Source organism: Gadus macrocephalus, chromosome 2 (genome assembly GCF_031168955.1).
Source record: "Gadus macrocephalus chromosome 2, ASM3116895v1".
Taxonomy (NCBI): Eukaryota; Metazoa; Chordata; class Actinopteri; order Gadiformes; family Gadidae; genus Gadus; species Gadus macrocephalus.
The window spans coordinates 20,787,991-20,805,988 of NC_082383.1; the positions used below are offsets into that span (position 1 = coordinate 20,787,991).

The 17,998-nt window shown below is 42.3% G+C and overlaps 4 protein-coding genes across 4 annotated transcripts; 1 reads left to right on the top strand and 3 right to left on the bottom strand.

Annotated features, from left to right (window-relative positions):
- The first annotated feature begins 535 nt into the window (after positions 1-535).
- cnn1b (calponin 1, basic, smooth muscle, b) lies at positions 536-7,789 on the top strand. Its single transcript, XM_060045467.1, has 7 exons — positions 536-787; positions 3,912-4,033; positions 4,676-4,742; positions 5,246-5,383; positions 5,951-6,067; positions 6,910-7,056; positions 7,519-7,789. The coding sequence occupies exons 1-7, from the start codon at positions 728-730 to the stop codon at positions 7,759-7,761; spliced, it is 894 nt and encodes a 297-aa protein (XP_059901450.1). The 5' UTR covers positions 536-727; the 3' UTR covers positions 7,762-7,789.
- Positions 7,790-10,296: 2,507 nt separating this feature from the next.
- Positions 10,297-12,450, bottom strand: elof1 (elongation factor 1). The gene is made up of 4 exons (XM_060045728.1): positions 12,340-12,450; positions 11,677-11,809; positions 11,515-11,585; positions 10,297-10,933 (listed from the first exon to the last, which is right to left on the bottom strand). The coding sequence occupies exons 2-4, from the start codon at positions 11,790-11,792 to the stop codon at positions 10,869-10,871; spliced, it is 252 nt and encodes an 83-aa protein (XP_059901711.1). The 5' UTR covers positions 11,793-11,809; positions 12,340-12,450; the 3' UTR covers positions 10,297-10,868.
- A 2,235-nt stretch (positions 12,451-14,685) lies between these two features.
- LOC132452829 (histone H2B 1/2-like) lies at positions 14,686-15,624 on the bottom strand. Its single transcript, XM_060045638.1, has one exon. The coding sequence runs from the start codon at positions 15,590-15,592 to the stop codon at positions 15,215-15,217; it is 378 nt and encodes a 125-aa protein (XP_059901621.1). The 5' UTR covers positions 15,593-15,624; the 3' UTR covers positions 14,686-15,214.
- A 657-nt stretch (positions 15,625-16,281) lies between these two features.
- LOC132452880 (histone H4) lies at positions 16,282-16,675 on the bottom strand. Its single transcript, XM_060045721.1, has one exon. It carries the CDS (start codon positions 16,650-16,652, stop codon positions 16,341-16,343), a length of 312 nt encoding a protein of 103 aa, XP_059901704.1. The 5' UTR covers positions 16,653-16,675; the 3' UTR covers positions 16,282-16,340.
- Positions 16,676-17,998: the final 1,323 nt, after the last annotated feature.

Here is a 17,998-nt window from a genome sequence, read left to right on the forward strand (position 1 = left end):
GTGAAATAATATATAACCCTGTTGTTCCTAGTGTTACTCCCACATTAATTAATAAAGTTGTAAAATAAAACGTATTGGACTTAAAGTTATAAGCCTTATTTAGGGTTTATACAGTATACAAAGTGTTTCTATATTAAAAACAACTGATTAATAAAGATGTTGATCTTCCATTTTCATTCTACATTTATATTATATATACTACCTGTCTACATTCAGTCTATTATTTGGTAATTGGAATATGTTTTCAATATAACTACCTTGAGTAGGATATCAGTGGAAAAAGAGTAGTAGGTGTACTGTTTGCATTTGTTATGAAAATCCACTTGAATTAATTTTGATGATATATGAATAAAGTCGCGAGTCAATGAAAAGGCTAATCCAATATATTGTTTTAGGTTGAGAAAAAAAAAGACTTCTGATTTAGTGTGATGCCCGAATGGTGACATCACCCCGTGAACAAGCAGCGTCCGCATTGGATGTCGACCTCGACCAATCACGACGCACCGTGCCAGAGCACAGATGGGAAGAGTTTAAAAAAGATTCGGAAAAGTGTCGGAAAGTTGTCCAAAAGCCACAACAGAGCAGGCTCAACCCAAAGTCCTTACCCTTCTGCAATATTGGATTTCTCCCGATCTGAACAGCGGGGACTCCGTGCCAGTGTCTGAAGACGTGTCCAGCTGCAGCATCAGTGACCAGCTCTCTAAATTGTAAATAGTCAGATCGCATCATGTCACAACATTTCAGGAGCGGACCATCGTTCGGACTTTCAGCCGAAGTCAAGAGCAAGGTAAGAGTCCTTTTGCGTTTGGAAACATGTTGTGTTGTGTGCTTAGGGTGTTTTCCACTGAGCTGCGAGGGCTGCGAGGAGCAGGTAAAGGATGCTGAAGGTTGACACCTGACAACTGGATAAGATTGTCCCACAAAGTCGAATTAACCTGCTAGATGAAACCTCATTAAATCGATTGGGGATTCGAATTTACCACATTTGAATGCTTGTTTAAAAAGGGTACACATGTGTGCCTGTGGAAAGTATGCGTGATATACGTTTCACAATAAGAGGCCGTCCTATAGGCTATAATGAAAAATGGTCCAGATCAGACCTTTTCAACCGTGTCTCCATCATCCACGGCCCTCAGAGATATTTATCATGGCCAGTATTGTCAACGGACATCCGTTTTTTTTTCAGACGCCTATATAGGGTGTATTCACATTTTTTTAGAGGGGTTTTAATTCTCTGAAACGCAAAACAGAAACGCCAGTATGCTGAACTGCGAGGGAATGGAGACAGAGCCCGGTCAGTTTTCAGACCTAAGGTCAGCCAGTAGTGGAGCTATTCAAATCATCCTTATTGTCAACACAGCATGGCGTCTGCTCCCCGAACTGTATCATCTCTCTTCGAAGCTGGAATAGTAGGCCTTATAAACACAGACATTACTAATCAGGCCTGCCCAGGCTGAAAGCATACATGTTTTCCTGTGAGTGTGTTTATGTTCAGCAATGGAATGCAGTGGGATTTAGCCCCCACTTGTTTCTTGTTTCATTTTTATTTCAAGGCAGTCTCCCAATTAACATTGTACATTACAACATTTGTATCTATAGTTATTCAATAGGCCTACCTTATTATGGGCCTATGCTTAAATGTTAATCTATAACAACATGCGACTTATCACATAATTCAAAATATTGTTTCGTTTTGTTTATAACTATGGTTTAGTTTAGGAAGAAGAAAACCCCGACACGATTGAACGTAAAGTTGAGGCTGCATCGCTTACATTGTAACGAATGGGCTGTCCCGTGTGGCTAGCGCTAGCATGACATCCGTCAGGTGCATCCCATCACGTCCTTTTAAGGAGGAGAGACCCCGTCCCCTAGCGCGCGACGCAACCTCATATTCCAAACAGTTTACATTCCCGTTTGGCGCAGAGTAGACAGACCGCTCTCCTGCGGAACGCCGCTGTGACAGAACGCAGGTGGATGCTAAAGATGGCAGTTTGAAGCTGAGCCATCCGCACGCAGACCGCACCGTCCATCAGAGAGACTAGAATAACTCCACTGCTTTCCTTATCTGGGAACAAACTCACTCAGTATTGGCACTGATTCATTTGTATTCATTTGATGACGTTTTGATGACCTAATTGTATGATCCTGTACTAAATGTTTCTGCCGCATCTTCATGGGATGTTATGAGGACATGCCTATCGGCCACAGAGCCAACAGGGATGCACACTACCGTGTGTTTGGTGAGTTAGCTATTAACTAGTTTACTAAAGAGTTAAGGAGGTTTGGTTTGGACATTTCACCCTAGGAGGCCTCTACAGTTCCCTGTGCGAGTCGGGATGGAAGTTGGAGACGCCCTAGTACCCACTCGACTTTCCTACCCTACGTCTAACGACTGTTACTGTTTAGACCATTAGACCATGGCAGTGGCACCCATATGGAGAGATTTAGAACCAGGAGGTACAGAGCCACCGGTCGTTGCATTCTTTAGCTTCTTACTGAACCACTTTGGTCCAGATTTATCCTGGAGGGCTCTCTCCCTCACTCTCATCCTCTGGCCTCCTAGTGCGCTGTGGGAGAGGTCAGAGGAACGGCTCTATAACTGTGGCTCAAGATTCAGATCGATTATGATAATACTTGTAATAACAATATAATAATACATTTGATACATCTCTTGATGTATATCGTGCTTTTGTAAATGCTCAAAAACACACTAAATATGACATCAAATGCCAAAGTAAAACAAGACGCTCAGATCAAAGGCTCTGGGTTTGATTCCTAATGTCTGCCGTCTACCTGTACACAACAGAAGCAACGCACCTCCTACCACCTGCCTGCTAGTGGCTGAGAGGCAGACGAATGAACAATGAGCTTCTTTGGACCAAAGTCTCTCTTACATGAGTATTAAGTGGAGCAACATAGCAATGTAAAAAAAAAAGTAATATGCTGACTTTTGAGAGAGAGCGAGAGAGAGAGAGTGAGAGAGAGATTTTCTCCCAATTTTGGTGTGATGACTTCTAGAGCCGTTTTGGTTCTGAAGAACCTGTTTGTATTGGCCAGAGGGAGAGATGGGGGTTAGGATGGAAAGGGAGGAGGAGGGAAAGAAAGCTAAATAGAATGAGAGCCTTGGGAGGATGGAGAGATAGAGTGAGAGAACAAGAGACTCCATGCCAGAATGTAAAATATCAGAGCTGTGTGGGTGTGCGAGTAAGGATAGGATACGCATGGAGAGAGAAGTGCGAGACTCCCACTCAAGAATGTCCCCAGGCCGCTCTCCTCTCAACTTCATCATGAATCATAAAATATACATAAATACATGTGTATTGTTATTATTGTGTTGTCTTCCCAGGGAGGACTTCCATATTCACTGTTACACCGAGCGATTGTTGTGGACTGAGGTCCATCATCAATGTTATAATATCATGATAATATGTTGTGCTAAACTAAAATGATTATGGTTTACTAATGACTATAGTCTAGTGAACTATTTTCCAGTTAAAGGAAGCACATGCGCTTCAGTCAACATATTTTAGGGGTTAGGCATGTAAGCCAAACTGTCGTACCCCTAACTGCTCCTTAATGACTGCTCTTTGTATTCACTGTCTAACCCCTACCTGCTCCTTAATGGCCTGTCTCTGTACTCACTGTCAAACCCCTACCTGCTCCTTAATTACCTGCCTTTGTATTAAATGTCTAACAAATATATATGCTCCGTAATGGCCTGTCTCTGTACTCACTGTAAGTCACTATGGAGGTGTCTGATAAACAAACAAACGGAGTACAATATGAGTGGACTCGTGGAGACGGGGTGAAACTAAGAGGTTGTTTGTGGAACCTCCTCGACGGGGGACGTGAGATGGGAACGCAGATATATCCAGGCGCCGTTGTTCTGACGGATCTCTGGGTCTCTCCAGTTGGCGGGGAAGTACGACCTCCAGAAGGAGGAGGAGCTGCGGCGGTGGATCCAAGACGTCGTCGGCAAGCGGGTCCCGGACCCCTTCATGGAGAGCCTGAAGGACGGCGTCATACTGTGCGAGTGAGTACCGGTGTACTGCACGAGCACTGCCCTAGTATCCCGGAGTACCTTCCTTCTGAACTATAGAGCGTTAAAGCCAAAAGGGGACACGTTATACCACCAGGTGTGAGTGTGATGAGTCGTTACGAGCCGTTTTGAAGGTCTGCCTCTTCTGACATCACAAGTGGGCGTGACTGTCCACCTAGGTGTGTGCTGGATAGATCAGTCTCCCAGCCTACCCAGTGGACTATAGCAAACGTTGCTCGTCTCTCCGCCATACATCTAGGTGGACACACGCCCACTTGTGATGGCAGAAGAGGCCGATTTTCAAAACGGCTTGTAACGGCTAATCACACGCTCACCTGGGGCTATAATATGTCACCTTTAACGACAATAGATGGATATAATCTGTATCCAGTTCCTCCTAGACTCGGTAATGAGCCAATCACTGGCCCGATCCACTTCTGTTACTGAAGGGGACGTTGACTCTGTTTGTGATCATCAGCACATTAACGACAATAAATGAATGCTTAAAATTATCTTATTGTCTTGTTTTGGTTGTATTTTTTACAAAAACAAAAAAAATGGTAAATTAGGATATGTTTCCATATCTTGGGTATTTGCATTGGTCCATATCAAATGAATGTGTTTGTTTCTCGACAGACTCATCAACACACTCCAACCTGGCTCGGTGAGAAAGATCAACAACTCCACTCAAAACTGGCACCAGGTAAGTCATACAATACCACAGTTAGGTATCCATGCTGCCCCGTGGCTGGCCTTCACCTCGGCCACTGGCCTAATTCAGTTCGACAGACCTGCCTGTTATGACTGGGTTGTTACCTCGTTAAGACTGCCCTACCTCGTTGTAGCTGGCCCAGTTTGTTAAGGCTGGACCTACCTTACAAGGAGCTGTTATGTCCCTTTGTTCGAGGATGAGAGGCTTCCTGAAGCACACAGAGCAGTGTGAAGGTGGGGAGAGCAAGCTGCCCTATTTGTGTGTTTGTGTCTGGGCGATGGTTTACATTCCAGAGTGGAGATGGCCTATCAACATGTGGCCCAACTCAGAATGTGTGTCAATGTTGCCAAGTACAGGAATAGTGTATCATATCGTTACCTTTTTGTTTGTAGGATGTATGGATTTTTAGGTTGCAATAATGAAAAACAATGTGTTTGGTTTTAAACTCTGAGCGCTGACGTTTAAATGCTCATTTCTACGGTTGTGTGTTTCAGCTGGAGAACATCGGTAACTTTGTCCGTGCCATCACAAAGTACGGCCTGAAGCTGCACGATCTCTTTGAGGCCAATGATCTGTTTGAGAACACAAACCACACCCAGGTCCAGAGCACCTTGATCACCCTTGCTGGCGTGGTGAGAGCACTTGTTTAGAGTTCTGTTTCTTCATGCATGTCTACGCTCCGGCAGGTATTCCAGGCATTATAACTACGCTATACAGCTGCACTGCATAACAAAAAAAAACACAAAACCATGAGACGTACCAGTTTATTTCCTTCGACTTTATATCCTCACTCTCTCTGTTAAAGAGAACCTAAGCTAGCTGTTTCTAGTGGAGCAAATGCAAAGCAAAAGTTGAAACTTATTATTGATTGTGAACCTTTGGTATAATAAACAGATAGAAACTGAAGAAAATATGTTATTATGGAATCATGCACTCTAAAAATGCTATGCGTTTACAATGTCAAACATCGTAAGTCTCAGGTTTTCCCGAAGCACTTTACAGTTTAGGCAGCTGCCTAAATATTCTAAACTTAATTCACTCTCTGTGTATAGAACAGGCTGCAAGCAACAGTCTGACAGCCTGCCTGAAAATGTGCATAAATGGTCCACCTGTAAAAGAGTGCATCCCACCTCTTGTGAAACCCTGCGCTTTATATATCTCGATAATGTTCTATCCATCTCCAACTCTCCTACCCCCAGGCTCAGTCCAAGGGCTTCCACACTAAGAACGACATGGGGGTGAAGTACATCGAGGCCACGCACCGCCGCTTTGCCCCAGAGAAGCTGAAGGAGGGACGCAACATCATCGGCCTGCAGGTGAGCTTCACATGGCCGTCCTCCACCTCCCGTGTTGGGCTTAAGGGGGAAAGCAGTGCATCAAGAGAATAACCACCGGAACAGTTGTTGTGATGGGTATACCAATCAAGGATAGATAGTTCTTAGCTAAACTTCAACTCGTATTACTTATAGCTTACCTGTAAACAAATCTGTTAAAGTTGGACCATCATTGGTGCTCTTTTGAAAACAATTATTCAACTTTTCTGGGATCTTATCTGCGGACACAGAGTTGATTTTGTATCTCCCTGAACAGCAGGAAGATGGAATGGAAGGGAGAATGGAATGGAATTGAAGTGACACACTTTATAAAAACAAATCAGAGGCAGACCAAACTATTAGAAATGTGTTGTACGCATGAGCTGTTTATCAATTAATAACCTCATGTGTGCAACAAAGTGCCAAACTTTATAGTCGTGTAAAGTGCATAATATGCGCTTAAAATTGCACCAGGCGGCATGAACCAAGATTGATCCATTTACTGCCCTTGCGCACCCTTGTAATGTTGTATAGACATAAAATAAAATACATAAAAATGCCTTTTCTCTACAAGATGACAGCAATAAGGACTGTCATTAAATACCTTACCTGGGATGCATAGAGAAAATTATAAGTTCATTCTTTCATTCATTTAAGTTGAAGGAGTAATGCCTGTTTGTTTGTTTTTACAAAGAATGATGGGAACTTTTAGGAGAGTGGGGGAGGGCAGCCTTTCTTTTTTGACCGTTCGTGGACCTGGCAAGAAGAGATAAAGCAACACCGCCCCAACCCTCAAACCTCAGGTCCAATCCTAACGTCTGCCCTCTCTTCTCCCTGTTGATCAGATGGGCACCAACAAGCTAGCCAGCCAGAAGGGCATGACCTCCTACGGAGCCAGGCGCCTGCTGTTTGACTCCAAGATCGGCATGGACAACCCTCTCGACCAATCCACCATCAGCCTGCAGATGGGCACCAACAAGGGAGCCAATCAGGTGAGAGGACACAGGACTAGTATCAAACGTGCATGCCTTTGCTTTATATATTCTTAGACCTGACGTTTGGGCATGAGAGCATGTTCTCTAGATTTAAACATATAAATGGGCATTCACTGCACTTTTGATGTCCATTTCTCTTGCCTTTCTTTCTCTCCACCTCTCCCTTCGTGTTCTTCTCTGTCTCTGATAATCCTTACCTAAACTTCAACATGTATTACTTATAGCTTACCTGTAAACAAATCTGTTAAAGTTGGACCATCATTGGTGCTATTAGGAAAACACAAATCCAAGAACAATGGTTCAACTTTTCTGGGATCCTATCTACGGACACAGAGTTGATTCTGTGTCTCCCTGAACAGCAGGAAGATGGAATGGAAGAAAGAATGTAAAAAAAAAAAAAGTACATAATTCACAAAATGGTTATTTTCTTCCGTCCCCCGTCGTGGCTCCGCCCCCCAGGCCGGTATGACGGCCCCTGGCACCAGGAGGCTGATCTTCGACAAGAAGCTGGACCTGGAGACCTGCGACTCCAGCACGGTGTCCCTGCAGATGGGCACCAACAAGCGGGCGTCCCAGCGCGGCATGACCTCGTACGGCCAGCCCCGCCAGGTGTGTGACAAAAAGTACTGCACCAACCCCACTGAGCAGGACCCCTACAACGGCCAGGGCGACTTCGACGCCTACAACCAGTACTCTGAATAGGAAACACAGACCCCCCCCCCTAAGGACAGACTCCCACCCAGCCCGCCTCACCCCCCCCCCCCCCCCCTCCCCCTCCGGTTGCCTCGACTCCAACTCGACTCCAAACGACAACGACGACCGCAGACTCGTATTTGTGACTGGTTTCCTCCCGCTCCCAGACCGTGGTTGCCCCTAGCGATAGTGATCCCGCCAGCACCACCTTCGAGTGGCTGCTTTTAAACCATAAGGCCTCATCGTAGGAAGTTCTTATATCACTTTAAATTTAGCTACAAACAAATGTTTTCATACACACCATGTATTCTTTCTCTTTGACAAAGTTTAAGGGTTTACCCCTAAAAAAAGGGATGATTAAATATAATTTCCTATTTATTGACTGTATTTCTAGAGTTGTTTTTATTTTATTAAAGCTATTTAATTGGAGTTTTGCGGCGGTACCATGACAACGACGAAGAAGAGATTCCGTTAACGGACACAAGAGACCGACTCGGTGCTAATGACCTCTGACCCCTAAGAGCCAGCGCTCGGCTTTAACCTCTGGTCACATGACAACAAGGGGGTGACGCTACAGGCCTCACGCAATACAGCACGTTAATATCCTCCTCACGCCTGCCCAGAAGCTGTTAGTTTGAAGGCAGTGGCTAACCCTGTGTTAGAAGGTAGAGAAAGATGAGAGGGTCTTCAGCTAGGTCTACGGGATCCATGGTTCGGAAAGAACACCGCTGTGTTCTTTCCCTCTCCGTTATATGTCCACTGTCCTGAAGTGCCGCGGGTTTTCCAACTCTTCTTCTGCGCTCGGAAGACTGCCGACACCGACGCCACAGAGCTTCACCGCCAGTCTGCAAGCCGAACTTTGACCCCCGTCCCACAGTGTATGCAGTAGAAGTTAGCTTGTCGTATGGAAAGTTCATGTCTGGCATGACGCCAACCCACCGGATGTACTGAATGTATTGTTTTATAGAGTGCTACAAGCTGTATCGCCGACCACGGTAACCATGGCCATGGCAGAATTGCATTTCCAACAATACGTTTTAACATCAAAATCAAATAAAACTTCGGCCATTTAACTTTTTAATTTAAATGTGACATGATTTTGCATTTAGCACATAATTTAGGCAAACGTGCTTTGCCTCATAATACATGAATGCGATGTGCATGTTTTTGTAACTTCAATCATTTCATGTTTTTTTTTTGTTGCTAATTGCTTATGTTGTCTAAGGACAATGGCTGAGACGATATAGACTACTGAGACAGTTGGCAGCACACAGCCAGAGCTCAGATCATAGCATTACCAAACTACAATACGATAAGGAGAAAATAGTGCTAGAACAGAAATGTTGCATCAATTTGGATTACAGATAGATCAATTCAACATGGGACTGTGATCTATTCATAGTAAATTATCGTTGATTCCGGGTTTATTATGCCTAGTCAACAGCTGGCTGAAAAATAGGGGCCCTTCAACCATCGCTAAATATTTTTATTTTATTTTTGTATTTAAAAGTAACACGAGACTCAGCAATCATTAAAACAGTATTTTGAAGTTTAATACAGATTACAGGAAACGGAATGTGTTATTAAGGAGACTTTTGAGGAGTCTGATGAATTGAACAACGGGTAAAACCGATTAACTTTACAACAGGTGAGAGACTGATTAAATAAATGAGCTTGAAAATATATAATTGTGAATTTGTGATTATTGCAAATCAACCGATTTTGTTTTGTTCAACTAATTCAAAACGCATTAATTCTAAGCAGTTTTTAGGTATAGATTTTTTTTAAAGAACTTAAATTAAGCCAATATGATGACGTCATAAAGAAAAGTACCCAGCATATATGGTAACATGATTCTACCAATCGATGGACGCTTCAGATGCATATTGATAATTAAAAGCACATCTCAATAAATGTAAGCAAATGTGAGTAAATGTCTTATAGGCTGCCGCTACAAAATAAATACCTTTGCTGCAGTTTTAATTTATAAAAGGTTCACTTACTGCCACCATGCGGTTTGATCATAACATTGCACTCCAATGTGCACACTCAGGAGAGTATTAACTCATCCAAATGACCAAATCTTGGGTACACTGGGTTCTCCTAAATCTTTAAACACGTTATGATCTTTCTTGCACGGTTTAAGATGGCAGTTAATATTGTGGCATTGCATCACTGATCGTTGATTTGGCAGTATAATCCTCATTTAAAACTTGCATAAAAGATTCATTCAAGAGAAGATATGAGCAAACCGAGGAAGACGAGGAGAGTACACGGAAGACTCTTGAAGAAGGGGAGGGATAATGTAATCGGTATCTTGATGTTTCCACTCATGAGAAGAGTCCGACTGGGAATGTTTTCCATGATGCGATGTGGGTGGGTGCAGACCTAGAGACCACCGTGAACACCTATATCTACAATGTACACACCATGAAGACTGCTACGGGCAGCCAGCAAAGGGAGATTTCCCATAAAGTAAACATGTAGGTTTTAATCAAATTAAGAAATGTTATCTTATGGATAATTACCCAAACTAAAACAGACTTCAAAGTTTAGCCTCCAAATTTTATTCTCAGAGTTACGTTTCTCATACAAATGGCATGATTGTAATCTTCCATACAGGCAAAATTAACACAACATAAAAGTACAAAATAAAATTCAGAATAACACTTGATGGAGTAAAAATACGAAGCACTAATCTATGCTAAAGATATAACGGAATGGGCCATAGGGATAAAACAAATGACATCAAAGTAGTTCGGAGAGTGTTAGCATTTGTATACCTCGTACAACATGAAACCCAAATACCTCCTACTCACTGAGTAATGAACACAATTGTTTCACCCCTGGATCGATAAGGAAAAACTACACAGATGACTTGACCCAAATGGACAGGATACAAAGGTAAGGATGTTGCAAGGTCCACATTGTGTGATATAAACATAACATGATCCCTTTAGACGGTTAGCCCGACCACTCACCCTGCCAGATAAATGTTTGGAGCTTCTCAAAGCTAAAAAAGATACAACTAAACAAGTGATATAAAAGGAACCATGGTTGCTTGGTCAACAAATGAGTCAAGTGGAATGTTTGCAAGGTGTCACTGGAAACCACTGCTACTGATTGGCTGCTTCACAAGCATCGATCCAATCGCTGTACACGTCCACTGCTTCCGAAAGGTCTGAACCAATAAGGATCAAGGATCAGTCAAACCGACAGATCAGACAACAGACCACAGAGTCCATTACTTTACATGCACATTGACGTTACACTTAACATTTTCCTTTAAACATTTGTTAGATGTAGAGTTGTGTAGTCAGTGGCTCTATCCCTCTGTAAGTAAGTAGTAAGTAAGTAAGACTTTATTTATATAGCACATTTCGTACAAGATTTGCAATTCAAAGTGCTTTACATAAAATCAATAAAAGCAAGCAGCAGGAGCAATACATGGAGTAAAAGATAAATACAAAATGATCAACATCGTATCAGAACCTGGTGTTCTGATAGGCTTACTAGAATCATGATAAAATAAATATAAAACCCTTAAAACAGTTTAAAAGAGAAATAGTAAAAATAGAGCAAGTTACAGAGAAATAAATAGTGCCAGATAAAATTAATAAAATGCTTTGGTAAAAAGAAAGGTTTTAAGCTGCTTTTTAAAGGTGTCTAGCGTGTTCGCTTCCCTTCTCTCTGTGACATGTTATGGTTATTTTAACGTACTTTCAGAACAGTTTGACCAATTTAATGATATTGGAAGGATACAAGTAATAGGGGTCTGGAACTCCTCCAAGCAGACTGTGCATGATATGATTCCCGTATTTCGAGTCCGTTCCCTGCACACCAGAGAGCAATGTCGAATTAATAATCAATAAATCCGGATCAAACACGACTACCATGCCACGCGGACGCAGACAGGATACTCACATTTTGACATCGCAGGACTTCTCGTGGTTACAGAAGGGGCAGGTGAACTGGGTGTCCAGGTTCCCAGTCAGCTTCTTCTTGGGTGGCGGCTTCCTCTTCGACTTTCTGCGTCCCATGCTGAACTGCTCACTATCTGTGGGGAGAAGTTGGATCAAACTTTTTTCATACCTAAAAAAAGAAATCCAGACATAATCGACAACAAAAGATCACACGCAATCTATCCAATGTGTAAACTACTCAGCTCTGTTACATTTATGAACTTTCAAAATAAAAGTCCATCACATACGTGAGGTGCATCATGTTCGCACACACGATGTGCAACACATCTGGTTATTATGCCCATCTAACGTTTATATCAAACGAGACATGTAGCCGGCGTGTACATCAAATACGTCGACGCGAGAGGTGTATGTGACCATCGATTCATGTTTAAATAACCTCTTCCAAGTGTTGGGTGAGAGAACACAACAAAGCTAGCGGTGCTGGTCTACAATGCTAGCTGCTCAGCTAGTTGTTTTGCGCCACAACAGCCCGGCGGTTCGTGTAAAATCATCCAAGTGAAACCCCTGCGTGGATAGACCGTTGTACCGCATGCCTAACGTACATGTTCTCGGACCGTATACGTTTACAAGAACGGGAAATAATGTAAATGTACTGTATTACCAGAAAAACGTCTTGCAGTGAGTGATGCTCTGGTTCATTCAAGTGGTTCCGGATGCAGCCGCCAGAGTTAATCTGATTGGATGAACGCTGGGTGCCAGGAGTTAACCCTATCCTGGCAGTGGGCACCATAGAGAGACCATAAAGCCATAATGCAGTCCAACAAAGGGATTGGAGGCCTTCTAGTTCGGTATACTGTCCAATTTAGTGGTGGAGTTTATACTTTCTCATATTTACATTTGGTTCGGTTGGGTTTCACACTTTGTCAGGTAAACCAAACATTCTAAACTCATGCCACCATGTTGAAAGAGTTGCTCGTCCATTGCAGTTGTTTATGACCTTTGTCTTTAGATGGACACCTGAATAGTCATCAAGACCCTTCGTGGACCATCTCATATTCAAGCGCTAACATATAGATAAGTGCCTCGCTGCTTGGCAAAAGATCATTGCAAGATCAACATTTGATTTCATGGTGCTTAATCGTGACATTGTTAATGTTGGATTTAGCTTGGTATCTTGTATGCAAGAGGGAGGAATGGTAAAGAAGCCATGCCTATAGGGTCAGATAGGGTCAGCCACATGAAAGGAGGGATAAAGGAGGTGTTTGGTGCTTTGAGGAACAATGTTGACACTGCAGATGTGGAGATTGAACTATAGAAGCACCACAATAGGCATGTGCCTGCCAATAGTGACATCTGCCATGTTTTGAGATTGTCTGCAGCCTTCTACCGAGGTTTCCACTGCCAGTGCTGGGTGCTTCTTTAGCTGTTTACGACACTTGATACGTACATCTCAGGAATACAATGTCAAATGACCGAGTGGACTTGCACTGATGAACATTATTACTTTTTTTCTTGTATTCCATTTATCGGCACATGGGCACACTGCTATGAATTGTCGGCTGGGGCAGCTAAGGGGCCGACTGTGACGCAAAACATCGACATACTCGCCAAAGGCCCTTTGCCAAGTCACAGGCCCGGACTCCAGTGCTGCAGCTGGATACTATTGGCCATTCCAGTATACTCATGCATCACATACACCAGTCCTTTACCAAAAAATGCAGGCTTGTGCCTATTTACAATATGATTCCAGTTTGTTTGTTTATTTATTTAGCACACATTACAATAATGGTGCAAGGAGGGAACGAAGCCCAGTGGGCTTGTACAAGAGTTCCACCCCTGTCAACAATCACAAACAAATAATATTTATAAGGCTAACAAATAAACTTTAGAAAATAATGAGACAAAGTACATAAATAAATCAAAAATAATCAAAATTCAGTAATAAGATGATTCATGAAAAGATAAGATGTTTTTTAAGCTGCTTTTTGAAGAGTGAGTAGGATGATAAGGATCTTGAATCATTATCTCTGGTTATGTTATTATACAGCACTACAATAATATGTTGGGACATATTTTTGTTATATTTATATCTAGGCTGTTGAGTGTTTATTTACATATTTTTGATGTAGATAGTTCTGTTTTTTCCTAGAACCAGTTATAGAGCATGCAGTGCTCTAGCAGTTGAAGAGTTATTTGATGGGTTTTGGTTGCATTGGAAAATAATCCTAATCTTACTGAGTCTTGTCTTGCCTGACATTACAGTTGTAGCAGTTCAATTGACACTACGAGCCTAGCCTAGTTATATTAGTAATGAAGTATTTTTTACATACTGAGAATTGAATAAACATCACCTTTTCATGTCATGCTTGATCATTTCTAACATAAAGTAAATACAATAGTGTAACAATTTTTAAACATATTTTTTTTTTAAATATGTTGTGTGACCTTGAAATAAAGGTTCCATAGTCTGGGTTATTAGCTCTTGTTGATATATATAATATATATATATATATATATATATATAAAGCCTATTCAATCTACACCAAACTCATCCTACTTAACCCTGTAACTAAACAGTCCCCGATGAAGATTGCCATCGTAGAAAGGAGCTGTCATGATGTCCCTTTTGGAGGGAGTGTGGAGTGAAGGAGCACCAGTCAACCATTTCCACCTAGTTATCTGTATACTGGCCGGTATTAGAGAATGATTCCTTCAAATTATAATTTATACTCTCTGAAAGCTATTACACATACCAACTGAATCATGAAGTCAATTTGAAACATTCACTAAATTACAACTTTCATATTAAAATGACAAAATCACTTTTTATGTAATATTTTGTTGCTCTAATGCACACAGAATTCATAAAAGGTCTTAACAAGACATTTGACACATACAAGTATTTTTAATAATTTTTGCTGAATGTCAAAAAAAATTAATGTATAGCCTTTACAAAAACGACACTGTTCTGTAAACTACTTAATCACTGAGCATAAGCTATAGGTGTATGATCGCAGCCACGTTTCCCAGATCACCTGCGGTACACAGGACTTAAAGCAACGAGATCCACAAATGAGTAAGGACAAGTTTGTGTTTGACATGCAGTTCTGAAAAGTGTGGATATCAATTGACCAAACGTGAAAAAAAACATTTGAGCATCATGACGTCTTCGTGTGGCCATCCTTTTGGCTTCACTATGAACTTAACATATAGTTCCATTGTTAAACGAAAGTTTAGAAATTGTTTGACATTGCATATAAATCGTATTCTGCTTTTTAAAAGGTACGATTTAAAGATTATAGAATATTTGAAAGTTGTAGTCATGAAAGATAATGCATAATCAAGTTTGCGGTATACCATGAAATGCTAAAGTCACTTCTCAGCTCATGTTTTACAAACAGTTTTTTCTTCGCAGGCTTGATAAAGTTGCGCAAGGCTTCAGATATTAATCAGTTTGAATACAAAAAAAAGGAGAGCTCTTGTAGTATGGTTGGGTGGTCCTTAAAAGGACCGTTTGTTTGAGATCAAGTGGTAGTCTACTTGGAGCTGGTGTACTTGGTCACAGCCTTGGTGCCCTCAGACACGGCGTGCTTGGCCAGCTCACCGGGGAGCAGCAGGCGGACGGCTGTCTGAATCTCCCTGGAGGTGATGGTGGAGCGCTTGTTGTAGTGAGCAAGGCGAGAAGCCTCACCAGCGATGCGCTCAAAGATGTCGTTGACGAAGGAGTTCATGATTCCCATCGCCTTGGAGGAGATACCAGTGTCGGGGTGGACCTGCTTCAGCACCTTGTACACATAGATGGCATAGCTCTCCTTCCTGGTCTTTCGGCGCTTCTTGCCGCCCTTGACTGCGGTCTTGGAGACGGCTTTCTTGGAGCCCTTCTTGGGAGCGGGTTTGGCAACGTCAGCAGGCATGATGTCTGTCGAGTGTCGATTGAATAGACAATGTTCCACTGCCGTCTTTATAGGAGGCGCATGCAAATTAACAAGGGGCCGTGCATCTGTGTGATTGGCTAGGATGCAAGACCATAAGTGTCAGCTATCGGTTCGAATAATATATCTGCCGTATAATTATCTTACTGGCAACATACCTAAGCAGCATTCTTATTTTCTTTCAATAAAAAGTGTTAATATATACTGTTCTAACTGTTCTCTTCGGAATAGTTTAATATTCCTATTCCATACAAAATCATCACATGAACGTTAAGCAAATCATACAGTCACGCATGTAAAATGCCTCAAACAATGTACTAGTACCCAAGTTTATGAGGTAGACTTGCATATGAAGCAGTTAACGTATTCGTTTATCTATTTTCTGGCTAGAATTACGTCAGTGTCGAGCAACAAATGGACGGCGCGCGCGAAATTTTTGAATAGTGTATCTTTCCCTTTAAAGCCAAAGTTGATTCAAGTTTGGAGGTATACATACCAGGTTATATGTTCTAGGAACTAGAAGGCCTCTTTTAGAGGGATGTCAGAATTTGAGATGCACCGTGACTCCGACATTCAGTAGCCTATTTATAGCATAGCCTAGAATAAAAATTAATCGCAGCAGTATTGTAACTGGTTACAGAGGGCTAGTTCATCCGTTTAGTAGGAAGCTTTTAGATGCATTTGTGTGGCTCTTAAAAGAGCCTTTGGGGTCAGTGGGTGAGAGACAGGATTAACCGCCGAAGCCGTACAGGGTGCGTCCCTGCCTCTTCAGGGCATACACAACATCCATGGCGGTGACGGTCTTCCTCTTGGCGTGCTCGGTGTAGGTGACGGCATCACGGATAACGTTCTCAAGGAACACCTTGAGGACACCGCGGGTCTCCTCGTAGATGAGGCCGGAGATACGCTTCACACCGCCACGACGAGCCAGACGGCGGATGGCGGGCTTGGTGATTCCCTGGATGTTATCACGGAGAACTTTACGGTGACGCTTGGCGCCTCCTTTTCCGAGTCCTTTTCCTCCCTTACCGCGTCCAGACATATTGAATGGGTTGATGTGAAGACGATGGTGCGCACTGTCGTTAATAAAGGTTTGTTGAGGACCTCGGAGGGGCCAGTACTGGAGATTCCGCCTTTAGTCTCCCTCAGGTCCTCAGATGCTTCTAAGAATCCTATAGGCTATTTCAAATTTCTATTCGTTTGGTTCAGGTGACGTCACTCTAGCTTGGCGCCGCCATCTTGACGACCGATCCCACCCACTGACCCACTGGTTTCAGTGGTAACTCGGCACCAACAACAACACCTACGACCACAATCAAACAATGAGAATGCGCTCTTTTATTCTCTTTAGTGCAGGTAGGCTAATGGAAGGTTCTGAAAGATGGCATATCCATGTAGCTTACTAATGAATAAAATGCATACAAAAAACGTTGACATAGGCCTACGTGACCCACTATGTTCTGCTCCATACCAATGTTGACTGCGTCCCAGCCAAAGAGTATTGGTATTAATACCTCATTCATTGTCCAAAATAATCCATAATAATTCAAATCGGGTTTTGTTGTGGGTACAAAATGAATCTTGAAAAAAAACTCGTCCCAAGCGTCCCCGGCAAATTTATCGTCTATGATTTGATGACTGATTTCAACGATCAATGATAGTAACCCACCACAAACTGTTCACAAGTCACAAATATTTAGTACCTAACTTTGCCATTATCAGAAAAAGATTATTGGTGGCCAAGTGCCTCACTTTAGCGTCCTTCACCCATCCAGCCACATCATATTGGTAGGCATAAGTGCTCTTGAACGCTTTCAAGATATCTCCACTGTATGGGGAGGGGTTGTGGACTAAATAAATATATATGTCATGAAAATTGATTTGAGGCAAGCGTGAGGCCGATACTAATGGACAAAAAAAAAAAAACTGGGGGTAACAAATAAGGATCGGAGACTAAAATCCAAATTTTCCCCAGATATATCTGTCCGTCTCCAACATTCGGTGATGAGCGGTGTGGGCGGCCATACTAGGCGAGATCGGTCGTGCAAATGGCGGCGTTCCAGAAAACGTGACGTAGATTAACCGTATGAACTGGGAACGTATATTCACCAATTGTTGGTCGCGTAAAATGAAACAGCCTTGGAACGTGGAAAGGTTTTTCCATTAATCTGGGTTTTTCTGTCAAATAAATAATATTTAAATCTAAAAAGTTTCTAAATGTGTCTGTTTGAAAGTAAACGCACTAAAGATTAGAACAGGTCACCCAAATTGACAGTGTCGTCAGTTACTCAAATATTTTCCTATCAGGCCTACTATTACTTTTCCTACTGCTAACTATTATTAGCCTATCACTTTCTTTTACATTTGCATTCCAAATGGTTTGATACG